This window comes from Anser cygnoides, chromosome 25, assembly GCF_040182565.1.
Source record: "Anser cygnoides isolate HZ-2024a breed goose chromosome 25, Taihu_goose_T2T_genome, whole genome shotgun sequence".
NCBI classification, from domain to species: Eukaryota; Metazoa; Chordata; class Aves; order Anseriformes; family Anatidae; genus Anser; species Anser cygnoides.
In genome coordinates, this window is record NC_089897.1 from 2,616,309 (window position 1) to 2,642,615 (window position 26,307).

At 50.5% G+C, this 26,307-nt stretch overlaps 2 protein-coding genes across 5 annotated transcripts in view; one reads left to right on the forward strand and one right to left on the reverse strand.

Moving 5' to 3' along the window:
- Positions 1-16,991, forward strand: part of LZTR1 (leucine zipper like post translational regulator 1) — a 38,256-nt gene extending 21,265 nt beyond the window's left edge. For both annotated transcript variants that reach the window (XM_066983204.1, XM_066983205.1), the window contains 11 exons: positions 2,140-2,250; positions 3,056-3,148; positions 4,133-4,228; positions 5,309-5,492; positions 7,302-7,471; positions 9,360-9,516; positions 10,299-10,425; positions 11,534-11,683; positions 11,889-11,994; positions 13,172-13,252; positions 16,175-16,991. In XM_066983204.1, coding sequence (XP_066839305.1) covers positions 2,140-2,250; positions 3,056-3,148; positions 4,133-4,228; positions 5,309-5,492; positions 7,302-7,471; positions 9,360-9,516; positions 10,299-10,425; positions 11,534-11,683; positions 11,889-11,994; positions 13,172-13,252; positions 16,175-16,291 — 1,392 coding nt within the window. In that variant the 3' untranslated portion in view covers positions 16,292-16,991. The remainder of the gene's footprint in view (positions 1-2,139; positions 2,251-3,055; positions 3,149-4,132; positions 4,229-5,308; positions 5,493-7,301; positions 7,472-9,359; positions 9,517-10,298; positions 10,426-11,533; positions 11,684-11,888; positions 11,995-13,171; positions 13,253-16,174) is intronic.
- Positions 16,992-19,891: 2,900 nt separating this feature from the next.
- RNPEP (arginyl aminopeptidase) lies at positions 19,892-26,150 on the reverse strand. 3 transcript variants are annotated; one of them, XM_066983206.1, is made up of 11 exons: positions 25,726-26,150; positions 25,215-25,355; positions 23,791-23,939; positions 22,959-23,075; positions 22,614-22,849; positions 21,997-22,110; positions 21,739-21,851; positions 21,369-21,477; positions 20,780-21,004; positions 20,301-20,443; positions 19,892-20,169 (listed from the first exon to the last, which is right to left on the reverse strand). In XM_066983206.1, the coding sequence occupies exons 1-11, from the start codon at positions 26,128-26,130 to the stop codon at positions 20,002-20,004; spliced, it is 1,920 nt and encodes a 639-aa protein (XP_066839307.1). In that variant the 5' UTR covers positions 26,131-26,150; the 3' UTR covers positions 19,892-20,001. The 3 variants fall into 3 exon arrangements, with proteins under 3 accessions (XP_066839307.1, XP_066839308.1, XP_066839309.1); XM_066983207.1 differs by lacking the exon at positions 25,215-25,355 and adding an exon at positions 25,400-25,540 and having other exon boundaries at positions 25,726-26,108; XM_066983208.1 differs by lacking the exon at positions 25,726-26,150 and adding an exon at positions 25,461-25,540.
- Between the last annotated feature and the right edge of the window lie 157 nt (positions 26,151-26,307).

The following is a 26,307-nucleotide window of genomic DNA, read 5'->3' on the forward strand; positions in this document are numbered from 1 at the left end:
ATGCAACATGCGTATTAAAGAAGTAGGCTTGTGTTGATTGCTTAAGTTAATTAGTAAATGGCAAGGCTCTGCTTACTTGACCGCTCTGGTACCAACCATTACAAAAGAAAAATCATTGTTATAGTGTTCCTTACAGGTTGTTTGAGTTAAATATGATGTGACTAGCAAGTGAAGTGTTACTTGATTAAATACTCAAATGATTCACGTTTCCTTTCTGGTACCGATTGTGAAAATGCTATAGTGGGTTTTTTTTGACTGGAAAAAAAGTAAGTGGTTTTTAAACGTAATGGCTGACTTTTTAGAAGCAAATCCTTTGGTATTAAAGAATTAGATTAAAAACAAAGCTAAAGTATCATTTATTTGAGGAAAAAAAAAAAAGGCAGGGAAAATGACCTGAATAAGTACGAGCCAGGTGGCCTGCATTTGATCTCTGACAGTTGATTTTTGTTGTGTGGGTTTTTTTTGTTCGTTTGTTTGTTGTTTTTTTTGGTTGTTTGTTTTTTGATAGGAGAGCCAGTTTCAAGAAAGATAATACAATATAACTCATGGCAGCTCATCTGGTTTTGTAAAAATAGGTCTTGGCAAGCAGAGTTCGTATTTTGGAATGAGATTGGAGCTTTGGTTGATAAACTCACTGGTGTCTTTTTAACCTAATATAATATGTTTGATTAATTAAATAAGATGTACTGACTGAAAAATGAGATTACTAGTATGAGTGAGTGCTGGCTGTATAAAACAGACTATATTTGCAGCACTACCATCCTCTTTTGGAGACGTATCAAATGGGTGCCAGCAGGAATTTACCAGTAGACCAATATTATTCAGTAATCTTCCCGTAGCAGTATTTTTTAGCACTAAGTTCCAGTGTTCTTTAATGATGTATCCATGGCATATGCTGGAGACAGAAGGTATCTTGTTTATCCAGAGCAATCTCGATGGCTTGCCGAACTGGTGCAGGCAAACATAAAGCGAGCAAAACCGTGGCTGTACACCTGAGAATTAAAAATACAGGTACTGGTTGCTGTATGGGGGATTGGATCCCTGCAAGCTGTAGTTTGAAGAAAAAGAAAAAGTCATGCAAATTCTGGTGAGCAGCAAACTAAATGAGACCATTGTGTGACGCTGTGGTGAAAGGGATAATTTGGTGGTAATGAAAAATGCCAGTCAGCATGGCTTCATGGAAAATATGCCTCTCCAGATAAACATAATATTGTTTCATGTTTGAGTTTACTTGAGTGGTGTCTATAAATATGTACAAGAAGAGAAGATTTCTTATACCAGAGGGCTTTTTACTTAGTAGGCAAAGATTTAATGAGATTTGCTGCCTGGGAAACATAAGAAGCCTGATCAAACTAGGGAAAAAAAGTTACTATCACCACTCGAAGGCTTTATATAGATATCTCAGTGAGATGTGCTGCTTCGCTCGGTACCATTTGTGTAACCTCAGAAGAAACAGGAAAGAAAAACGTGGTAAGAGGACCACTGCAGGTTTGACTTGCAGGGACTCCTTCCCACTTCAGGAATCCATGGGGTGAAGCATGTGTTGGATGAGGCGGTGTGATCCCTCAGTCCCTCGGTCCTACGACCAGCTGGGGCAGCGTGGGGTGGCTTTGCTCCCTGGGGGTCTGGCTAGTGGTGGCCGGGCTCCTTGCGGAAGGGAGGCTGGGCCACCGCTGGGTGGCTTTGCCTCGGTGGGCTGCAGGGAAGGGGCACGCTTACCTTTTCAGTTCCAGACAATGCCCAGAATAAGCTCTAAATTTATCTACAGAACACGTTTTCAGAATCTGTTTGTCTCTAGAAGCGTGTTTGATTTTCCTATGTCAAACTTAGCTTTGAGTCATAGTTTTTGGTAAGCGATGTATTTCGTAACAGTTGTGATATGGAGAGCCCTGCATATGTACGGTTCTGCTGGAAGGTGTAATGAACAGATGTTTCTAAATGTGACTGGCAAGTGTGTTCAAGGAAACGATCTTAAAATAAAAGAAATGTCAGCCTTAGGATGCAAGCGGTCGTGTTGCTTTAGGCTATGAAGATTTTTTTTCCCTTCTCTCTGTTGATCACTTACAGGCCCTTTTTCTTGGGAGAAAAAAGGATGTTTTTATTTATTCGCTCACGTATTTTGTCCTTTTCTTTCCCTAGTTACCCAGTGGGCGACTTTTCCATGCTGCAGCTGTTATCTCAGATGCTATGTACATCTTTGGCGGGACAGTGGACAACAACATTAGAAGTGGAGAAATGTACAGGTTCCAGGTAAATGTACCGGTTCCAGGTAACTCACTGGTAAACAGACCGAATGTTCACATCGTTTCTGCGCGAGTCCTCCTTCCATCTCCCGACACAGAGGAGTCTCTGGTTTGGCTCACTGCGAGCTTCATGGCTCCCCTTTCACATCCTTCCTGCAGGAAGCCTTTGCATTTTCAGATCAGCTGTCAAAAATTAAGGTGTATCTCTAAAATCTTCTGAGAAACGTTACCTGAACAGACATTTTGGTAAGGCTAAGCTCTCCAGTGCCTTCTAAAGTCTTAGGTCATGACAACTTATTTTGACAAATAGTATCAGAGAGGATTTGTCAGGATGTTTCTGAAAATTGACTGCTGTTCCCCACATACTGCCTGGTTCAGGGTTCTTAAGTCGGAACATTCGGTATTGAAGTTTTGTCTTGTTACAGCAGACCCCAGTGAATGTGGGAATTTAAAACTTTTCATTTTGCAATACTCACACCAGATCAATGCCCCCCACCAATAGAAAGTTTATTTTTTTTTTGGCGTAGGACTCACAGACAGGTTCTGGAAGCAGGTGAGACTCCTAGCCCCCCAAATCCAGAAATCTGCAAACCACTATGAGACACATTTCTTATAAGCTACCCAGTTACCTTTCATTGCGCTCAGCCTAGAGGAAACCTTTGCATGTGGTTTGCTTGATATTTTGTAGCTTTATATACTGTGTTGAGGTCAAGTTAGTAAGAAAATACAGTGGTAGTAAGCATCCGCAGTCTTTCTGGATATATTTAATTGAAACAGACAAAAATGTATTTTGTGGTGTTTTTGTTTTTTAGTTTTCCTGTTACCCAAAATGCACTCTACATGAAGATTACGGAAGGCTGTGGGAAAACAGGCAGTTCAGTGACTTGGAGTTTGTTTTGGGAGAGGTGAGTAGATTTTAGTGAAAATGGTATTGGATTTGACAGGAAGAGGGGGGTCCCAACAGGGGTGTGACTGTGTGTGTAGCATGTTTGCTGGGAAAAAGCAAGTTGTGCAATGATTGTGCCAAAATCTCTGGTGATGTAGTTTTTAAGAGCAGTGTCACTGGTGTAAGTGATCTCTTTCTGGTTTAGTAAATCGCACTAATCCAGGTAAATTTATAAAACTGCAAAGGAGAAGAAACCTTTAAACTAAGAAAACCCTTGGGTCACTGAGACATAACTTGAATTCATCAGAGCACGTTACATGTAATTGCAGTCTGAAAGTGATACTAACGACCTCTGTACTCTGAGGTCACAACTATTCCCTGGAAAGAGCAAGGCAGTTGTTTGCAGATCCAGATATCGCTTCAGGAGTCATTTTTAGTTACTGAAATAAAATAGAATGAGAAAAAGCTGCACAGAGGAATGTTGTTCATTCTCTAGTAATGAAAACAATTATTACATTGTAAAAAGAATGTGTTTTTCAAAGAAAAACTTGAGAAATCTGAACTCATCTGCATTTTTTTTTTGGTAAAAAGTTATAAAAGACTTTACAGAGATCAGATACTCCGAAGAACAGTTTAAATAGATTATGAAGAACAATAGCAAACAAGCATACCGTTGTTTTGAAAAGAAAAATTTAAACTGAAATCAGATGTAACGATAAGGAGAAAGGTCCATGCCACTGAAACTATACAACAGCTTCTACTCAGTCAATGTAACAAAGACTCTTTCCAAGCGGTGTTTGCCATTGCTTAGCCTTTAGGGAATGTAGGTGTTGAATTTCATCTGGATGTGAAGAGCAGATGCAGCGTTGTCTTTCATTCTAACCTAAACTAAATGTATGGTAACCTGGAGTACAGCCCAGGTTTCTGCTACTGCTGCCATCTGCCACCACCATGGGATTTGGGAATTAAAGTTTAATGTGTGTTCTTCCTCTCCCTTTGGCAGAAGGAAGAACGGGTCCGAGGACATACTGCAATTGTTACAGCTCGCTGCAAGTGGTTGAAAAAGAAAATCATACAGGCAAGGGAGAGATTGAAACAAGTGAGTATTTCAGAACAGTCGTCTTGTGGCGAGGTAGTACTTATTCTGCCCAATTTTGGAAATAAGGTTATTAGGAAAAAAATAATGCCTGCTGAGACAGATGTAGGAGCAAAGCAGCATCTGATGCTAAGGTGCTGTTGGGCCAGTAAAATAAAGAGGATAATTAGTATTAACATAGCCTACTGGATGTGCATCAGGGTAGGCAAGGAGCATAACATGGAGCAGCCAAAGTTAATCCAGTTATCTGGATTTGGTGCTGTGGTTCCTGGGAGCTCTCCTAGCTAAGGTCTTGTCTTGTGGGATATGCCTAAGGAGACACACATACCCCCCATTCTGGGATGGGTAAAGGTTGCATGGAATTGGAGATGGCCTACAGGATTAGACAGATTAGAGGGATGGCAGGATTAAGGTTTTGAGTGTGGCTCTGTTGCTTTTACCTTACTGTTTTGTGATTTTTCTGGAGTTGGTCTGGTGTGTATGGGGCATTGTCTGTTAACTTTACTTACAACTTTTCAGCAGAAAACTTTTTGTTGTTCTTGAGCAACTGGTAGCACACTACCTGCAATAAGATATGGATGCCTCATTGCCCCTTTGTTAATTGCTTAGCCACCCCACAGCCCTTCATTTTCAATGGAAAAGGTAGTCACAGTGAAACTTAAAAGTAAGAGACTGGCTTAAAATACTCTTGTGCAGCACTTGAGCTCTGACTTTGCAAGGCAGGGATCTGAGGAACTTGGTCCTGCATCTTCCTTCTTCCTTTGCAAGGAGAGATGCTGTTCCTGCTGGGGGCAGGTGTGAGCTCAGTGCAATTCATTCCCTTTTTCTGAGGTCCTGCTTCTGAGCTTTATCCAGGTGCTCACATTTGTTCTCATCTGTGTTTGTCACGTGGCATGGAACAAACAGTAAGTCTCTAATACATATCAATTAATTTATATCTTGGAGATAATCTTGAAGATAATGAGGTCTTGAGTCTTGAAAATTATGCAGTGATGAGAAAAATCTTTCCTTTGGTTCACTAGTAAAGTGTGCTGGCTGACACAGTACTGTTGCCATGTTTCAGTGTTTTTTCTGTCTTATTAGAAATCAAAGCAAGATATTGAAGACGAGGGACATCCAACGTGTCCGAAGGATGGGATTGGTGGGAATGTCAAATTGTGTCGCCTGCAGCCGCTGCTGGAAGTGCCCATCCGAGAGGCTGAAGCGCAGCCCTTCGAGGTGCTCATGCAGTTTCTGTATACGGACAAAATAAAATACCCTCGCAAAGGTAGGACAGCAGGATAAGAAAAAAATGCTAGCAACTGAGGAGCGAACATTCATTTTGATATGGAGCAGGATCAAGTATTTGTGGATAAAATGAAAGCACTTAATGACCTACCTGAGCTAAAAAGTTATATATATATTGCAAATTTCTATCAAAGCATGCTAACCAGTGCTTCTGTTTTTTCCCAATTATCTTCAAACATCAAGGAAAGGTTGGTTAGTGATCTTTCCAAAAGATGGGAAAAAAAATAAATAAAAAATTCATGGTGTTTTGAACAAGCTGTCTGGGAGGACCATGCATCCTGTGGTTATTTCCTTTCTCTGCTATTGTTTTGGCTCATTGCAAACTGAGGGTGCACTGAAAAGCAGAGCAAGCCAATATCTATCATTTCTTCAAAATGCCGACCCAAAGGAATGCCTCAAGAAGCCCATTAGATGCATTCTTTGAAGATCGCTGAGTTATAAGCAGTTGGAGGCCAGGAAGTAATAGCCAGAGATCTCAGCTTCAGCACAGCAAGTCTAACTCACGGCCTTGTTTTAGTGATGAGGTCTGTTGGGAGGTGGCACAGTTCCCAGAGGGAACTCCAGCTGGAGGGGCTAGGGAAACTGCAGCCACGTGGCACAATCATTTAAACTGAGGTGCATCTACCCTAACACTGGAGCTTTGCTTCAGCTTCAGTCCACTCTGGAAAGGGTAATTCTCAGTAAAATATTAATTTGTATGCAATTGTCCCAAAGGTTTCCCTGCAGAGCCTAATTAATGGGGATGAGGGAACCTTCTCACTGGCTTCTGCTGACATTGCCAGATCCTGCTCTCAGCTGGTTCACTAATCCTCAGCACGCTCATTGCAGGACAGAACCAGACCAAACAAGGGATTATCACACTGAACTTTTCCCTTTGTTACAGGCTAGGCAGCCTCTTGCCCTTCTCCCCAGCCTATCACATGTTCTCCCTGGTGCTTACCTTTCTGCACTGTTACCGGTCTGCTGGGATCCTCCAATGGTCCTGTCCTGACTTCCATATTCCTAGTTGCTCCCCGTAGTTCAGAGGTTAGTGCCTTGGGGGATCGCTTCAGAGGCTGAGCTAATCACACTTGGCACGCCTATCAAATGGGATTTTCCTTATTAGACACTGGGAAGCCAAATAACATGCAAGAAGGCTTTTCTCTATCAAAAAGTAGTTACAGCAGATGGCCTGAGATCCCCTGTGAGGAAGGCAAAGGCTGTGGAGGATTATTCCTGGAGGTGGTTTCTCAGTGGCCCCATTGCAATGGTCAGCTTGGGTCCCTGCTGCCCCTCTGCCTTCAGCCCTCTCTTCTAGACCAACCTCAGATCTGTACATGCATAAATACAGTGTGCCTTGGTAAGGGCCTGTTGAAATTAGGGAATTGATTGCTAACACTGCATAAATCCAAGGACTTCAACAGAACTGTCAGTAACTGAGCACTTTGGAAAAACTGACTGCTAGTTTAGGAGCTTGGCAGCGTGTTTAGAGACTTCTTTTTCTTTTGAGGGTCTTGAAAAATTGTGCTCCCGGTTGTGACAAAATCCTTGTCCAAAAAATCTTTCGGGGTGGTTGTTTCATGCCTCCATTTTGAAAGACCACTCATTTCTTTTTTTAGTACCAATTTCTGATTTAGTCTAAGCAGCAATGGAATTTTTCTCTCTGTAAAAATACTTCACCGATCGCTGCCTGTTCTGCTGTTTTGAATGCTCAGGTTGATGCAAAAGAAATGCTTTGAGAAAGGTCTCTCTTTTTGTTTTGTGAACTCTCTAGAGTTATGAAAGGGCGTTTTATCTCTTGTGATTTCAGGTCATGTGCAGGACGTGCTACTTATTATGGATGTGTACAAACTAGCCTTAAACTTCAAGCTCTCTCGACTGGAACAGCTCTGCCTTCAGTATATTGAAGCATCTGTAGATCTGCAGAATGTGCTCATTGTGTGTGAAAATGCTAACAAGCTTCAGCTGGATCAACTAAAGGTAATCACATTTTGCATACAAAGTAACTGATAAGAAATTAAAAAAAAATCTTGATGTAATTAATGTTTTGCAAAACCTGTCAGCTTTGCAAATTCTGTTCGTCCCTATAATTATAGTTGCTTGGGTATATGCTAGTGTGGATTGTACTGCAGGAGCTCGTGACAATTACGTAGGTTTTTTCAATAAGTGTCTGATATTTTTGCATATCTGTCCTGTAGGATAAACAGGGCAGGGTGACTTTGGCTCTTTTCACTTCACTCTCCCTGCAGCAAGATGGAACCAGTGCATTTTCTGGCCCCACTGTTTAATGCAGAGCCTGCTAACAGGTTCTTTCACCTGGTTTGATGAAAAACTAAACACAGCTGTCACGCTTTTATCTGTAAAACATTCTTCTGAAAAGCAATGTATCGGCAATTCCCCACCTCCATCTAGTGGGACCAAGGGCTTTTAGGCACTTGCTGAAACACATGGCAGAGTCGATACCCCAAGGCTTCAGACCATGCTTTTGCTGTGATGGTCTGGTTCTCACCAAAAGTGGCCAGAGCCAATCGTGCTTAAAGCTGCAAAGAAGTTCCTCCACTGAAGTCCCAGGGTCAGTGCAAGATCATGCAGTGCCGATTTGGACAGCCTGTGCCCATCACGTGGCCATAAAGCTGACCGTTACAACCGGAGTGGGGCTAGACAAACCAGAATGCATCCAGACTTCCTCAGGCACTCTTTTTGCACTGGATTTGGGCAAAGGAAAGGCATCCAGGAGAACAGCAGCAGAGTCAGCAGCAGTTATGTAGATGCTGGCACAGCCTTTGGTGCATAGGACCGTGGTGCCATCAGGTGCCCAGAAGCTCAAGAACCGAGTATCTCAGCATCGGTGGACCCACTGCCAATAACGTCAGATCAGCAGGCTACCTCCACCTGCCTTAGCTAGCAGTAGGGTGGCAGGGGCTCTTCCACATCGCTCCACTTTGTCAGGATCATCTTGAATTGGCATCCTGTCTTCTCAAGCGCTTGTTATGCCTCATGGCTAGCTGCCATCTGCAGAAGGCTGCTCTTTCTGGCACCCTAGTCATTATTTAAAACATTTTACAGATGGGTCCTAGACAGATCCCTGTAGATCCCAGCTGAAATAACATGGCAGAAACTGGAAATTACTAATTACTCTTTGGCTTAATTTTGTGCTCACCGTATGGTGAGCTGGTGTAGATTATATTTTTTGCTTATGAAAATATCCTGAGGGAAAGCATCGGTTCACACTGGCAAATGGAGTACCATTTTTTTTTTGTCCCTTTAACTGTTCAGCATTAGGTCTGGTTCATTTGTCTTCTTTCTACCACATTGACTTTTTCTAGCAAGTTTGACATACAAGAGCTTGCAAGATCTCTTTCAGACTTTGCAACCTTTATAGAAAAGGTTAAGACAAAATCCACACAATTTCCTAAGGAAATCCTTCAAGCTATTTGTACCTCTGTAATTCTTAATACTGGATAGTACTAAGAGATAAGATCTTTTCACTCTTCTAATTAAATTTTGGTATCTAATTGTATAATGTATTATTATGAAATAGCAACCAATCTTAGTTAGCTTCATGAGGTTTTTGGCATCTCCCGAGATTCCTATTTTAGAAATCTTCAGAGCAGCTGGATGGGATTCAATTAATCTTCCCCTCATTATTTCTTAGTCAGGTTTTTCTAGATACTTAGAATTGTCCCAGATTTTGTCTTTAAGTGGGAGCCTAGATGGTCACTTAGAGAGGAAGAGATTTGATAGTTGCAGCTGCAGGATCCATGTGGAGGCTCGTAAGAAAAAGATGGCTGTTTACCAGTGTAACATTTCTGTGATGCTGAGGATGTCTTAATGCAAAAAACAGTAATTTTTAATTTTTTTTTTAAAGGAACATTGCCTGAACTTTGTGGTGAAAGAATCACATTTTAATCAGGTAATAATGATGAAGGAGTTTGAACATCTTTCTTCATCCCTCATAGTGGAGATTGTACGGAGAAAGCAGCAACCTCCTGTTCGAACACATTCCGATCAGCCACTTGACATTGGTAACTTTTATACCTTATAAAATTATTAGCTGTGGTGTTTTTGAGTTGCTAGCAGTTTGTTTAATCTAGGAAATGGCCTGGGAGTAGACCACTGACTCTTCAGTTGGTGTAGCTATATTAGGCTGTCTCCCAGACTAAGACAGGACATGCCAATTCTTTCTCCATTGAGCTTCAATCAGAACATTATCCCCGTTAAAATACATGGGAGGTTATATTAAATTTAGTCCTGTTCTCCTTGCAATAACGTATCCTGATTCTGTGCAGAGAGAGAAGAGGCAGAAGGATTGGAAAGATATAAAAAAATGATTCAAAGAAAAGGCAGTAGACCTTCAGTTTAAGTGGAGTAGAAGGTAACCGAGCTGAGTGGAGGCATTGGCCTCTCACAGGTTTATACCAAAGAAGAAGCAGGAGTGAGGAAGAGGATTTTGGGACTAAGCCAGTGATGATTTTACCATGAGAGACAGAGAGAGAAAGAAAGCGTGGAAAAATTAACCAAGAAAAAAAGAGTTAGTGGAAGAAAAGAAGAGAAGAAGCTTGCTGTCACCAGTTTGAAAGCAGAGTTGCTGGGTATGTTTCTGGGATGGGCAGCAGGTAAGGGATTGTGGTAGGGAAGGATGAAACTCATTTTGCTCCAAGATGATGTGGAAGGGCCTGCCTTCTGCTCACCCCAAGGGTCCCAAAGGAAAGGGCCTGGAGCTATGACTTGGCCATATGTTAGTTTGACAGCACCCGGTCAGCTGGAACTATCATGTTTTTAACTGTTCCACTGTGTTGACTTTCAGGAACTTCTTTAATTCAGGACATGAAGGCTTACCTTGAAGGAGCTGGGATTGAATTCTGTGATATCATCCTCCTCTTGGATGGCCACCCACGGCCAGCCCACAAAGCAATCCTAGCAGCCCGCTCCAGGTGAGTGAGTCACTGTTCATTAAAACTATAAAAAATATTGTATGCGTAAAACTCAGTGCTGTGCAGTCTGTGGGTCAGCTTGCTTTTTGTAGAAGACAGGGAGGAACTTTGTATCCACATCAAGTATAAGATGTAGCTTTGCTCAATAAGTGTAATAAGCCTTTAAGCAACAGTGATTAAATATTTTTCAATTTGATACCCAGCAGGGGAAGATAGAAGGAAATTAAAATTGTAGAGACTCTCTAGAGAATGTGTAAGAAGCTGCACTGCAGGACAAAGAACCTTTAAAATCACGAGAAGGAAAAATGGTGTAAAGCATAAGGCTGTTTTAGTGAAGTGGAAAGCAACAGATGTCCACTGAGCTCAGAAAGAGTTCTGATGGTGAACATCCATTTGAATCATGTGGAACTTGAATCTCTTTCTCACCTGCTGATATTTAAGACTGGGTATGAATAAGCATAGAAAATAAAATGGTGCATAACAGAGACTAGATTTTTCCTATACTCTGCTGCAGAGGCAAGTAGTTCACCCTTCTGAAGATGCATTCTGTTCTTTCTCCGCATCGTTTGGAAGAAGTGGGTTTGTCCCTTGCTTGTGTGTTCTGTGTAACTTCACCTTTATGTCCTGCAAGACAGTAGGTGTTCACATCAAATTTCTACTTCAAATACTGCCACGAGTTTTTTCCAGTCCCAGTAATAGTATTCAGTATTAGTTACCGTAGTATGTTACCAGAAACATTTCACAACTGTATAAAAGAGGCCCTGATGCATGAGTGGCAGTTACAGCCTGTAGATAGCAAGGAAATCCATAATGCTTTAAGCTTTCTGCTGGGTTTTATGCAAATGAGACCAAAATCAAAGGACTGTGTGTCCTAATTTTCAAGAAACAGACAAATTCAGGTAGTGTTGATGGAAATGATGGGGATTATGTTTGGAGTACTCTCACAGGCAGACATATATGAAACAACGATTTAGCAATGTTTTTGCCCAGGTTATCACCTGCATTTACTTCTTTGGAACCTGCAATGCTTCATAGCTGCCTTTGAACAGCAGTGAGTTAAACTGCCTGTCTGCAGAATGCGTTACATTAGTCTCACTTCCTTTTCCAGTTACTTTGAAGCCATGTTCCGTTCCTTCATGCCAGAAGATGGGCAAGTGAATATTTCTATAGGTGAAATGGTTCCCAGCAAACAAGCATTTGAGTCTATGCTTAGATATATTTATTATGGAGAAGTAAACATGCCTCCTGAAGACTCCCTGTATCCTTAAATCTGAAGTAATTACGTATCTGTCTAAAGTGCATGTGCAGTGCCTCAGCTCTGCATTGCCAGGCTCAGGCTGAGGACTGTCAGGGCTGCATTAGCAGCAGGAACACCATTTTAACTTCTGTCATTGCATTTGTGTTTACAATCAGTGCTGTTACCTCTGCTTTACCTTTTTTTTTTTCCTTAATGAGATTAACAGCTACCTCTTTGCTGCACCTTACTATTACGGCTTCTCCAACAACAGACTGCAAGCGTACTGTAAGCAGAACCTGGAAATGAATGTTACAGTGGAGAACGTACTCCAGGTAATCGTCCCCAACTAACTTTAATGGTACAAGAGTGCCGAAGAGTCTGGTCCGGTGGGCCTAGGATTTATTCTTTTTTTGAAAAAAAATTTTTACTTGAAGCTGTAGGCTGTAAAGGTGTGTACCTTTTAAGATAAAGCTACTGTAGGATTTTGTAGGGAAGAGTTGAATGCATTGGAATAAGGGCCGTGTTTGTGTAGGAAAGCGTGCGAAATATAAGATCAGAATACGCTGCAGGACTATAAACAGTTTGTCTTCTTCATAACGTGCTTGCCTGCTGCCTGTCCACGCTGTAGGTGATTCAAGTGTGCGAGCGTGTTAACGAGACCCTGTGCCAGTATGGTCACTTGACACGGTAGACATGAGGTAGTTTCTTGCAGGAATCGCTGTCGGTTCATTCACGTCCCTTGTTGTGGGTTTGGTACCCTCAGTGCCAGGTTCACTGAGTCATTTCCCAAGTGGCATCCCCTGAGACTTCGCAGCCCCTCCTGAGGACAGCGGCCCTGAACGACTGACGTGAATGCAGGAGCGCAGCCTCCAGCAGCTTTGTTTCCTTGTCTGCTCCTGGGGTCATTAGTGCTGAAGTGTTAGGAGGTATTGCTTGACTGGCCACCAGGGTGTTCCTTTTGAGCTCCTCATCCCACAGAGCTTCTAAAGGGCTTTTTACGATGTACTGTAGGCTCAGCAGCCATCTCCAAATCCTTTGTTCAGTAGACACTTGTACCGGAGCAAACAGTGGTGTGCAGGTGATGTTAGTCTTGTTCTATCAGACGGGATCTGGCGATGAAGTGGCAACAAAAATACTCCTTGAAAAAGCCATTTCCTTGGCAAAAAGCAAGCCGTTTGCTTGGTAGAAAACCGAACCCTCTGCAACATGAGCAGAATCAAAGCCTGCGTTGACTGCTCTTGGCTCTTGCCCACGCCAGTCTCACTGGGGCACTTCAGGGAACCTGGCTCTGAAACAGACCTGCAGTTTCCTGCTGATTATCTCCTGAGGACTCCACACATTTTAAATCCAAGGCTTATTTCTGATTAGTTTAGAAAAGATTCAGGTTTGTAATGAAAAACATTGATGTTTCTGTAGCAGAGGAATTATCTCCTGTGAGTCAGAACAGTACTTGTGCTCCATACGTCTGAGCAGTGCAGAAGGAAAACCCTACCTTTGCTTTTGCTGTAGATTTTGGAGGCAGCTGACAAGACCCAGGCCCTGGACATGAAGAGGCACTGTCTGCACATCATTGTTCACCAGTTCACCAAGGTTGGTTGCATCTTTTCTGGGGCTTTTGAGAGCTGCTGTCCTCTGTCTCTGCGTTGGTTAAAGACACATTAATGTAGGAATCCATTTCATTCTTCCTCATGTGAGACAGCTGAGAGCTGGCTGCATGTCCTTGACTCTGACAAGTCTGCTAGGCACACTTTTAGCATTAAAAATAAACAAAAGACTAGAACAGTCTAGTCTGGAAATGCAGACACCTTCCAAAACAGAAGTTGCACAGAATTGCTTCCATTTCCGCTTGTTCCAGTTGTTAATTTTGTGCCACGCCATCGTTGGGTTCCTGTGTGTATAACAAGATAAGTTTGTCATGTATCGAATGCATGATTTTCTCTTGCACTGGTAGCTACAAGTGTGGTGTTCGTATTTCTGTTGAAGTATTCTCGCTGTCATAGATGTTATATTGTCGTGTGCTCAAAAGGCAGATTACCATGTCCTGGCTGGGCTTTTTGTGGTTTCCATGTATCAAAACATGGAAACCACACAGGATGATGCACTGGGGATAGAAAAGGTCATGAGCCTGATGTGCTGATATTCCTGTCCTCATTTGAGAGAATTAAGGGTATTGTCATCCTGTTGCTCATATGCCACACGATCCCTCCATGAGAGTTTCCCAGCACGTCACCAGTTTGTTGCACAACTGTTAACATTGTTGAAACTGGTAGGTATATCACAGAGACTGTGAATTGGGATTTCTGGATGCTACATACTTCCTGGTAATAATGCCATAGCCAGTATTCAAGGAGCTCTCCATCTTCGGTATATTTAATCTCACGGTCCTCCTGTTGTTGCCCACAGGGAAGGAAAGCTCTGCTAGGTCCAGCTGGTACCTAGAGATTGGATAGTCAGAGGGAGGTATTCGGGCTCTTTATTAAATGCCTAAGTTGCCCAAATTTAATGAGTTTTACACTCAGAAATAACTAAAAATGCATAAGAAGCTTTGAGAGTGGAGCCAGCATCCAGGAATCCCACGCCTGGTGGAGGGACCTCAGCACAAGGTTACAGCCCCTGGCTTTGTCTTACACATTTTCTTCTGGCCTCGTGGATCCTGCAGAGGGGCCCAACTTCAGCATGGGGTGGGGAATGGCCCCACTGCAGGCTACGGGACAGACAGGTGGTTGGGACAGCTCCTCGGGTTTGGGGTCACTGTGCTGTAGTCCCCGCGAGCTGAAATCTCATGGTCCTTCCCGGTGGAGGCCACGGGAAGACAAACAGGTTGGAGTGATTCTCACCAGAATGTACTGGGGGGAAGTGAATATTGCAACATTTCAGAAAAAAAGATCTGAACTAAAGGGTGTTACTCAATTGTACTCATCTTCACTAGCCAGAATATGTGGAAATGTTTTATATTTAAACTGTTGACTGTTAGAACAGTTTTCATCAAAATGTGGCTGGAAGACTGTCAAGCAGATGTGCAAGAAATCTTATTTATGCAATGTTTGTGCTTGGCCTGAGAGGCTCCAGTGTGTGATTTTTGGCCCAGCGCTGTGTGACTGTGTGCGTGGCTGGGCAGGAATGCTTGCTGTTCTGCTCCCTTGCATGCCACAGACTCTGAAAGGTGATTTGTTCTTGCTGTGCAAGCCTGGCGGGTCATCAAGGCTTAGGCAGGCTGGGTATATGGCCGTTGCGATCTCCCGTTCTTCCAGCTTGGTTAATGTTGCTCTTGATTCAGAACGTTAAAGAGTTTTCCCAGCAGTAAGAACACCAATTGAAGAGCTGTTCCCAGAGGTTCAGTAGTTTGGGCACTGTGTATTTAGGCTTTTGTGTGTCAGCACTGTGCAAAAGCCCTAATAAAACTGCTGTTCTGAAGTGTTTGATTGTGTTTCGACACCAGCTCTGATCTGTTCCTCTGCAGTGTGTGCCTCTTGACACAGAGCAGGATTCCCAGCAGTGTCACCAGGGTATTTTTCCCTCCCAGTCCTCCTGCCCTCTTATTTTGGGCATATGATTTCAAGCAGGTATTATCCTGAGCTCCTTCTGAAAGTGCACTCAGTGGTTTCCTTCCAGGGTTTCAGAAGACGCTCAGAATATCTTTATGCTTTATCACAGATGAGCTCCTTAAAGTGAGGTGATTTATTTTATTAGATCAGATAATACGGGTTGGATAAGTGGACAGGCTTTTAGGCAGTCTGCTTTCAGGGCTGGACAGGGGTGTTAATAACTGCAGGAGGGATTGCTGGCTTGGTTCTAGAAAGATGTGGAGGACAGGAAAGCCTAGAGCTCCCTTTTGATAGCAGTTGAGCTTCTGAGCAGCCTAGGAGCATAAAGATGTGCTCTAAAACATACAACATGTTACAGATTCACATATATTTGATGTGGCAAAGGTTTTGGTTGGCTAGTGCTGCAGTTGCCTGCTTTGACTGCGGGAGGCATACCAGCAAAACCAGCGTGGATACTGAACAGGGCTCTGCTTTAAAGTACCACCTCTCCTTGGGAGCACAGAGTGAAGAGATCAGGTCCTCAGTCAAGTTCAGATGATCTGGAGGTCGGTAGAAACACACACAGACTTCGAAGCCCAAGGCTGTGCTGCTGCCCAGGTTTGCTTTTAGGAGAGTGCTTCGTCTGCATCCAGTAACAGCGGAATTGTCATTACGAATAGTAATTACTCCTTTCTTGGAGAGGCAGTGCTGGGGTCAGCATTTCTGCTGTTCTCCATTCCCACCCCCTCCATGCAGCAGTCTGAAAGTGGAATGAAAGCGCAGGAAGTCACGAGTTGAGCTCCCGTGGGCCATTTTCTGCTTCCCAGCTCCGCAATTGTAATTTCACGCAGCACGCGCCCAGCCGTGACTTGCCTGACCTGCGTGTTCATGTGGGGTGGCAGGGGGAAGACGATGGTACATCAGCTGTGATTTGGGGAGGGTTTTAATTTCTTTGTGTTCTTCTGTTTTGTTTTTCTTTTCCTTGAAGGTCTCCAAGTTGCCAAACCTCCGCTCCCTAAGTCAGCCACTCCTTCTTGACATCATAGAGTCGTTAGCTAACCACATATCAGACAAGCAGTGTGCAGAGCTGGGCTCAGACATATGACATGCTTTGGTAAATCGGACTTTTCAATTTTTTTCTCAAAAATCTAACACTTTACAGCTGACTCTCTTTTTACCATTCCGTACTGAGCTGCTCATAGTGTCTACACAATATAGCAGACGGCCAAGAGGAGCGTGGACAGCTGACTTACTCTCCTGTGGATTTGCTTGGTTTGTACCTTCATGGAGAAGGGTTTGGTCTCCGTTACGCAAATGTAAAATTGAAACCATTAAGGAATTAATTAATTCCACATAGTTTGGGGATAACTAAGTTCCGAATCAAGCCCGTTATTGCTCCTATATACTGTAAAGTAAAAGCAGTCACAAATAAGAGAGTCATTAATATTTTGAAACACGGTATTTAAAGAATACTATTTAAAGAAGTTCAGTTGAAACAGCCCGGGGCTGTAAGTGGAAGTCAGATATAACAAAACTGGAAACAGAGAGCGTGGTGTTAGCAGTGAAGCTGACTGTTGGACCAGACTCTAGTGACTTTTCAGAGACTCCCCATGGCATGGATTAAAAGATAAGCCCTTTTGCAACTGCCTGGATTGGTGGGCTGCAGGAAGCCCAGGCCTATGCTCTGCTGCAGGTCAAACTAGAAGATCACAGCGTTCCTTTCTGACCATCAAATCCATTAATCCTGTCTCACTAAGCCTTTCAATATCAGTATATTAATAAAGAGTTAACATCATCTCCCTGCATTACACGATTGACTTGGCTTTCATTTTGGAGAAAATTAAGCGAAAAGAACTCTTAGCTTGATGAAGGTCACTTTGTTAAAAAATAAACGTCTGTGCTACAGCTTGTTACTAATTTTACGCTGAAGTGTCTTCGTTGCAGGAAGGTGAGTGACAGCAGCGCGCCCTTCCCAGCCAGTTCAGACGCAGCTGCTCTTCCCTCCCTGCTGCAGCTCCCGGCCGTGCTGGATGCTTCTCGCGCTGCAGAGGGGACAGAGAAGCTTTTACCTCACTTGTGCAGCTTGGGAGGGCATCAGCTGGTGGTTAAACGTCTGCTGACCGAGCTGCTCCCCTGCCCTGCTGAGAGCCACCGAGACAGCCCAGAAGAGGGAGGGACAGAGGCTGAGGATCAACATCTTGTCTTGCCTTACGTCGCAGCAGCACGTAGAGGTCCCGGGACCACAAACCCCCATCCCCATCCACCCAGCAGGACCGGGATGAGGCAGCGCGGCAGGTCGAAGCCCAGCCACATGCGTTAACGGTAGCTGGCAGTTGGGTGGAGGAGATTCGCTGGGCAGGTTTACGCTCCCTTTCTTGCTCCCTGAGAAATGCGTGCGAAGCAGAAGGCAGCCCAGAGGTAGTGCTGCTCTGCTGGGCTTCTTGAAAGGGCAAGAGCTGGCTGCAGCTGGAGCAGCTGAGGAGCCCACCTGGGAGCTGCAGCCCTTGTGGCTGTTCTCAGGGTGTCGGTTCCTGGCCCAGTGCGGGGTGTGAGCTCCTGATCGGCGTCCTGTAGCATTACATGCCCGCGTGTTTCGGTATGCTGAGGGCATTGCAGTCTCTGTGCAGAGGAGAAGCTGTAGTTTTACTTAATCCAAGGGAACCGCTTTGTGGACCACTTGATCCCAGCTGAGGGCTTGCTCAGGTCAGTCTGACCAGAGGTGGCAGATATATCTGAGAGCCAAGGAGTCTTTTTCAGCCTGGGGGATTATTTCCAGATGCCTCAGAGCTAATGAAGTCTCTTGTCAGGGGTTGTGTTAATTGTGCCAACGATCTACATTTTCCCTGGGAAAGCAGGGTTGCTAATGGAGCAGGTTATAAGCGACAAGTAATAATGCTAAAAGTGATTTTCAGCAATGCTGAATCCACTAGAGGACACCCATTTTCCAAAGATGCACAGCCTGGTGAGGAAGGTGACTTCATCTGTGACTTCAGCCAGCCCCTTTGACTATTTTCTCCAATGATTTGGGGTTTGGAGTTTATTTCTGAGCACATCAGCGATGAAATGTGCGCTCTGCACCCTCAGAGCTGGGCGCTGCAGGCGTCTTTGTTTCTGAGGTGGTTTTGGCTTAGCCTGGGTGTGTATGCTCCAGTGACCTCAGTGCTTGGTCAGACTTGCATCAGTGGGGTATATTGGCTGAAAAACTGCAGGCAAGGGAGCTGCTCTGTTGTTTTGTGCTTCGCCTCTGGGCTGCTGTTGTGCAGGGAGCTGGGAATTGCAGCCCGCACAAAGAGGAGCCGTGGGCTGCTGGCGGGCAAGGCTGGCGCTGCCCAGCCCGAGCCTGCGCCCTCCTGGGGCAGGGGGAAGGAGGCCGGGAGGTGCCAGAGCTGCTCGTGGGGCGCGGGCTGACCTCCCCCCAGGAGCAGGGGGTGCACAGCCCAAAGGGAGCGGTGCTGCCGTCCCCTTGGGTGCACCTCTGGCTGTCCTCTGCACGGAGCTCCTGCAGGAGCTGCAGCAAACAGCTGCGTCCCGAGGCACTTGAGCAGGGTGAGCTCCAGCAAGGCTGGGTTCGTGCTTCCAAAGGCAATCGAGGGCTCCCAGCTCCACCGTAGCGCACCCTGTCCAGCCACTGGCCTCGGGGGCCTCTGTGGCCAGCAGGATCCCAGGGTTCATGGTGCTGGCGTGGCCCTTGGCAGCTTTGTGTTGGAATTTGGCTTCAGGGAACGTGCTCTTGGTCTTGCACTTGGTGGGGACAAGTACCTACATAGCTGTCGAGCTTGCTCCTTGTCCTATTCCTGCAGTCTCTCTATGTAGGCCACACTGGCTCTGTAAAGCCCTCAAATCGTGTTTTACTTGCATCATTGTCCATCCCCTGTGGGAGTTACCCCAGCAAAATGCCCAGGGCCGCTTCCATGCGGCACCGTGTACGTGTCAGCTCGGGTTCGCTGCCCCTTGCCACGCGGTTTGCTGTCAGCGCCTGGCTGCTCACCAGAGCAGACGGTTATTCTCCCGATGGAACGCCGCTGCCTAAAAGCCCATTAGGCTGCGCCTGGGCTGGAGCCCCCACAGCCGTTACGCTGCTGCTCAGAAATCTGTTAGAGTCGCTCCCTGCATCTAAGGGCCAGGCTTAGGGGATGGTCTTGACCCAGCTGCTGCTCCTGCACCGCAGGTCCATGGGGCCAGGCTCCATCCCCGCACCGAGGCTGGAGGGCAGATCCCACACTAAGCTCCCCGTTTGCTCACAAATCCGGGAGCTTTGTCATGCTGCCGGCCCGTGGCAGGGCCCTGCACTGCCCAGTGCAGAGGTGGCACAGTGGGGACGCATCCTGCCCTCCCCAGCCCCAAACTGAGCCCCAGGGAGAGGAGGCACAGCCTGCACGGGGACGCAGACCCCCAGCTCCAGAAGAGACAGGCAGAGAAAGGCAGGGCTCACAGCTGCACCCACACCGAGCCCTGCAGGAGAACAATGCCCACCTCATTTTCTGCAGGGCACAGGGCAGGGTGGGGCTGAAGCTGGGGTGGGGGGAAACGTCCCGAGGTGGTGCAGGGACCCCCGGGCCCCCAGCAGAGGACCAGAGGCCTCCGTGCCAGGCCCATCCCTCCAGGTAAACCCCGGGGGCCTCGGGATGGTTCCTGGCCAGGAGGAGCGTAACCTCATGCTGAAGGTGCACAGGGACTGCTGGAAATACTTAAAAGCACAAAAAGGTAAAAATTATAAAATTTAATCAGGAACTATGTGCAGTGAGACCTCACTGAGGGCTTGCCCCAGAGGAAGCGCCCCGGGTGGGCAGGGGCAGGAGCACCCCCTTTCTCCGCTCACGCCTTCTCTGCCCCCTCCAAGCCCAGGATCTTCTTGACGTAGTTCTGGACGTTGACGTGGAGCTGGGCGGCCGTGGCCGAGAAGGTTTCCACGGCCAGCGCCCGGGCCGCCTCCGAGCCGCCCCACATGGCGCGGTACAGGGGCAGGGTGTACTTCTGCTTCCCCTGCCGGAGAGAGAGAGACGCGGTCGGGCCCCAGCCACCTCCGCCGCAGCAGGGGGAGGGCTGGGGCTGACCAGGGGGGTCCTGCGTCCCCCCCGGTGTCAGCCTCGTCCCCTCAGAGGGATGGGACAAACCTGGCTGTGGAGGAAGTCCTTGACCTTGCTGTACTCGGACTCGTGGTTGTTCTTGAGGATGATCTGGCACCAGCGCAGCCGCAGCTCGGCGTTCTGGGCCTTGGAGATCTTCGGGTACATCGCGCTCAGCCTCTCCACGTTGCCTGGGAGAGAGAGCGATCGCCTCTGCTCCCACGGGGCCCCGGAGCTCGCCCCGGCCCCGCTGCGAATCCTCCCGGCCCCCCAGGGCTGGGTGAGGCCGTGCGGGTGCAGCGCTCACTCGGCACCGGGGGCGAGGAGAGGCGAACGCAGGTGGTGACACCACGGCCGAGCCAGCCTGGGGACGGCCGGGCTCTGTGCTGCCACCACACGCGTGTCCCCGGGGGACATCCCCAGCTGATGTGCACCCACACGTCCCGGTGGTGCCCCCACATCCCCGGCCAACAGCCTGGGCCCCGTGTGATGCCACCCTGGGCTTCCCCTGGGCACCAGGCCCTCACCTTCGGGTAGGGGCGACTTCTGCAGGAGCTGGTCCAGGAAGTAGACCAGCTGGTACGTCTTCCAGGCCGTGATGTCCACGGCTTCAATCGCCTCCACGTTCAAGCTGTCGGCTGCCCACAGCTCCGCCAGCTCGTCCGCCGGCTTCATCAGCTGCTGCCCCGGGGAGAGGTCGGGCAGGAAGGGCGGCCAGCCCGGCGTGTTCAGCCAGCGATCGAACTCCAGGCCTGCGGTGAGGCAGGGAGGGAGAGCTGGGGGGGCCCCACCTGGGCAGGGCTCAGTTTGCACCTCAGCAGCGGCAGCCCCACGAAGCTCACACCGGGCATGGGCTTTGGCACCGGGCAGGGCTGAGCCCCGTCCCCGCTGAGCACAGGAATTAACACACGTGGTCTGCAGCGAGACCAGCGCCAGAAGGAAAGCCCAGCGGAGAGGAGGCAGTAGACACAGCAGTGCTCTTGCCAAGCTCTCATCATCCTCAGAGCCAGGCTCAGCAGCTCTCCACGCTCAGGTGGAAGAAGGCTCTGGGACCCCCGAGGGCTGCGCTGCAGAGCAGTGCCCAGGGCCTGGCAGCTGCCACCGCCCCGCACTGACCTGGGAGCGAGTCCACGCCTTGCTTCTTCAGCTCGGGGAAGTATTCCAGGAAGAAATTGAGGGCATCATCTGCTGTGATGCTCTGGAACTTGAACCGTTCCACGTAGGCCTGTGGGGACAGCCAGGGTGGGTTGCCATGCATGCTCGCTGCCTCCCCCCGGCACGTCCCCAAACACCCCCTCCATCTGCTGCCACGCTCAGCCCTCACCACCCCGCTGGGACCATTTCTATTCCCCCCACTCTTTAGCCACCCAGCTCAGCCCTTCCTTCCCGGCTCCCCATGCTCCTTCCTCCCACCGCAGCATTTCACATCGCCCAGCCCCAGTTTGCCCCAAGCTCCCCAGCACGGGCGCGCCGTCCCTCCGCCTACCTGCAGGAAGGCATCGAACTTGCCCTGGTCCCCCACGAGATGTGCCAGGTAGCTGACGAAGCAGAACCCCTTCTCGTAGGGAGTCTCGTTGTACGTGTCGTCTGGGTTGACGCCTAGCAGGGGAGAAGGGAAACCGCTCACAACCGACCTGCTGCTCTGCAAAACGAGCGGCGCGCGTGGATTCACGCTTTCCGCACGGAGCACAGCCCTGCGCAGCCTCGGGCACCACCAGCACCACCCGCGGGGGCTCCCACGGACCTGGCTCGATCACCACGCGGAGCTTGTTGAGCGGATGGTCCTCCCCGGTGTTGTCCATGTGCTGGCGCAGCAGGGCCCTGCCCGTGGCGGCCTCCAGGCAGGTGTACGCTGAACCTGGCGGGGACAAGCGGAGGCGTTTGGAGACCCCGACCCGCACGCTTCGCGTTCCTGCCCCACGCGGTGAGAGGGTGACGGCTGCTGCTACAAGGGGCAAGCGGAGCGAGCCTTGCTGGCTGGGGGAGCAGCTGCCGGGCCAGCCCCGTCGCTGGGGGAAGGAGGCGTTTGGGTGGGAAGTGCAGCAACGCAGCCCTGGGTTAGACAGAGGTCACCCTGCCGGGGAGCTGGGAGGGCAAAGGAAAGGTGAGGCTGGGTGAGATCGCTGCTCCCCAGCCCGGCAGCGCCCCACATCCCTGCTACGGGGATGTGGCGGCTCCATCCGCGCCTGACATGAGCTTGGCTGCTGTTAACAAGAAACCCCGGTGCTTGGCAGAGCGCTGCTCGTCTCCTGCAGGACGCGGTACGGGCCCTGCTCCCACGTGCAGCTCTCGGAGGGAGGCGCGGAGCCTCCACAGACCCCAAAACCCGGCTGCCTGCAGACCCCGGGCACGGCCACGCACCGTAGACCTCGGTGGAAATGCGCCTCTGCGCGTACATGGTGAAGCCCTCGTTCAGCCAGAACTCGCCCCAGGTGGCGTTGGTGACCAGGTTGCCGAACCAGCTGTGGGAGATCTCGTGGATGATGACGTCCACCAGGGAACGGTCCCCGGCCAGCAGGCAGGGCGTCACGAAGGTGATGCAGGGGTTCTCCATCCCGCCGAAGGGGAACGAGGGCGGCATGAACAGGACGTCGTACCTGGCAGGGAAGAGCCGGCGGCTCGGTGCGGAGCCACCTCTGCCTGCAGCCGCGGCCCAGGGCCGGGGGATGCTCCGTCCCCTGCCCCGAGGAACAGGGCCTCTCATACCTGCCCCAAACGTAGGGTCCAAAGAGCTTCTCGCCCACGGCCAGGAACTCCTCGATCACCCCGTCGTACTCCTTCTTAGCAGCCTCGATCAGGCAGGGCTCAGCCCAGACACGGCTCCTGCAGAGACCAACAGAGCTCAGACCGAGCAAGGGAAGGGGGTCCCTCCGGACGCCGAGGAGTGGGGACTTCGGGGGGCATTCGGCCCCACTGAGTGACCCCTCTGAGTCGGGGCCTCCTCCAGAGCCGAGCAGGGTGCACCTGCCCCCAAAGAGATCCCCCCCCCCCCGCCCCGATCAGTGCATTGTGTCTGCAGCAGGAGGAGGCAGCACTGGGGGACCCTGCAGGACAAACTTCGGGGGACCCTGCAGGATAAACACCGGGGGCACCCTGCAGGACAATCGTCGTGCAGGCGGAGACCTCCTGCAAGTCGTGTGCTTGGCCAGTGCCAACAAGAGGAAGCGTTAACCATTAGGGGACTTTCACCCTGTTGCTTCATCAGACAATAACCGCACGTGTTTATCCTGAGACAACATAAAAGCCTGGTGGTAAACAAAGCTAACGAGAGTCCAACTGTTGCAATCTCGTTCCTAGTCCGAATGCCAAAGGGCTTTTATATGGCTGCTGGAGCAGCCGGGAGCTCCAACGACCAGCCTGGGGAAGAGACGTGGGACCTTTGCTTGGCGGTGGGCATGCGCTGCCCTCGCCCACGTGCACAGGGCCGACACAAAGCGCTGCCCAGGACCTCTCCAGGGCCAGCGGAGCTGGGCTCCACAGCAAGCGGTGGCTCCCACGGCCGTGACTTAATGCACAGGTTGCTTCTGCAGGCGCTTACCTTGGGCCAACTTCAGCAGACACGATGTCCCCGACAGCCAGGGCGATCAGGTAGGAGGGGATGGGATGGTCCATCTTGAAGACGAAGGTGTTGTCTTTCTGCTTCTCCCACGTTGTGGCGCTCATCACCGCCGTGAAGCCCTCGGGGACCTGGAAACATGGACAAAATGTCCATCAGATCTGCGCTGCACAAAGCGGGGTGTCACCCAGCCCGGCTGGGGACCCCACTACGTGTCCCCAGCGCCAAACCCCAGCCAGCCGTGCTGCTCGCAACCATCCCTTCTGCACCACAGCATCTGGGACAAAGCAACAGAGGCACACGGTGAGCCCTGGTGCCGCAGGGTGCAGGGGCGCAGCGGGGAGCAGAACAGGAAGGCAGCAATCAGCGCATGCCCTACAGAAAGCAGCTCTCCTCCCCGTCCTTGCACAAGATCTCGTTATCCCGGTTCATCAGGCCCCAGTAAGCTCCGCAGTGGCTCCGTCAGCCCGGCGGCTGCGGGACGGGCAGGAGGTGAGCCTGGCGGTGCTGGGGAGAGCACGGTTCCTGCGGCACCGATCCCTGCACCGGGGTTTTCCGACACATGAGCCCTGTGCTCACCCTTCAGGAGGGAGCTTTGCTCCAACTTTCAGGGAAGAATTTAGAGCAAGGGGGAGAAAAATAAATTCCTGCATCACCAGCCGACACCACGGCCTCGGTGTGCCATCAGCGTCACAGCCCCCGGCAGCGTCCCTCACCCCCCGGCAGCGCCGCTGCTGGCTGCGCTCCCCCAGGAGAGGGGACAGGCCTGGGTGTGAGCGACTTGGTTTGGGGCTAAACAAAAAGGGGAAGGCACCCGCTGCCTGCTAGGGGACCGAGCTGGGTTTTCCACGTTAACAATTCAGAGGAATTACTCAGGCAGCTGCGTCCCCACGAGGAGACCTGAGAGGTTCAAGCACCCAGCTAATCCCAGCTGCTCACTGGCATTTCGGCATCAAGCACAGAGCATTTTGGCAGCGTCCTGCTCAGAGGCGAAAGCTTTCAGCACATCGCCCGGCACGCGCCCGCTGTCATGCGCGAACCAGAGGCCGCAGCGGTGGCTGGGGAAGGGTGGGGAAAGGCGAGAGGAGCGACTCGGGCCAGGCGTACTTGTAGAGGAAAATAAAGTACAAGCTAAATATTTGTCACTGCCTTCTCTGCTGGGGGCCTGCAGGGGGGATTTGGAGCGTAATGCTCCAAATTGTCTCGAACCCGCGGCCGCACGGGCTCCGGGCAGCGCTCCTGCAGCACCCGAACGCTTCCGCGCGTCCGGGGCATCCTGCGGGAAGCCGGCGGCTTCCTGCCCCTCGAGCACCTCCGGACGGGAGCACGGCGAGGGCTTTGCTCTGGGAGAGCTTCGGGAAGGCGGCGGGGTTTGTGCCCCGCGCCCCTCCCGGGGAGCCGCTTACCTGCACCGTGGCCGAGTATGTGCATTTAACTGCTGGAGTGTCAAAGCCAGGGAAAAAGGATCTATTCAGGACGGCCTGGCCTTGAGTGTACATAAAGGGCTTCTGCTTCCCCGCTGTCTGCTCGGGGGTGAGCCAGCACACCTGGCGAGAGACAAGAGACAGCGCTGTGAGCGGCGGGGCTTTACCTGGACCCGTGCCGAGTAGGTGCTCTTGGTGCCCGGGGTGTGGAAGCCGGGGAAGAAGGACCTGTTGAGCACAGGGAAGCCAGAGGTATAGAGGAAAGGCTTCTCCTTCTGGGCGGTTTGGGAGGAGGCCAGCCACGACATCTGCAGCACAGGGGGAACAGCAAGGCGCTGAGGGGGCGGCGGGCGGCCACCCGGAGCCCACCTCGGTCCCCGGCTCCCCCCCCCCCCCGCGCCGGGCGCCTTCGGGACAGGCCGGGAGCCGTCCCCACGTCCCCTCGCCCCCCACCCCCCCGCGGGCCCTCCCCGGCCCCTCGCCCCCCGCTCACCCCGGGCCCCTCGCCCGCCTCGTAGTCGACGCGCACGGCCAGCAGCTGCCCGGGCCGCGGCTCCCGGGGCAGGGCGAGGCGCAGCGCCGAGCCGTAGCTGGCGAACGGGAGGCTCTCGAAGGGCAGCTCCCGGCCTCCGCCGCCGTCGGCCTCGGGGTGGGGGGGCAGCAGGGTCGCCCCCCGCACCTCCAGCGTCGGGTGCGAGTCCAGCAGCAGGGCCCGGCCCCCCGGGCGCAGGCAGCGCAGCTCCAAGCGCGCCGCCCCCCGCAGCCGCCCCGCGCCCCCGCCCCCCCCCGAGCCGAAGGCGACCCCCAGCTCCAGGTGCAGGTGGAGCAGCGAGAAGGGGGCCGCCGCCGCCGCCCCCCCCGTGGCCGTGGCCGTGTCCCGGGCCGGCTCCGCCGCCATGGCTGCTGCGGGGGGGGGGGGGCGGGGGGGGAGGGCGGGGAAGGGGGCGGGGGGTGGGGAGGGGGGGAAGCTCCGGGGGGGGGGGAATCACGGGGGGTGCGGGCTCCGTGGGAAGGGGGGGGACTCGTGGGGGGGAGGGCATGGGGGGACGGGGGGGGTCTGAGGGGTGCGGGGGGG

Coding starts and splice junctions, on each gene's coding strand:
- RNPEP (XM_066983206.1), bottom strand. CDS start 26,130: ATGGCGGCGGAGCCGGCCCGGGACACGGCCACGGCCACGGGGGGGGCG. Junction 25,356..25,725: donor AGGCGGGCGAGGGGCCCGGG/GTGAGCGGGGGG, acceptor GTCTCTCGCCAG/GTGTGCTGGCTCACCCCCGA. Junction 21,005..21,368: donor AGGCGTGGACTCGCTCCCAG/GTCAGTGCGGGG, acceptor GCCTCACCGCAG/GCCTGGAGTTCGATCGCTGG.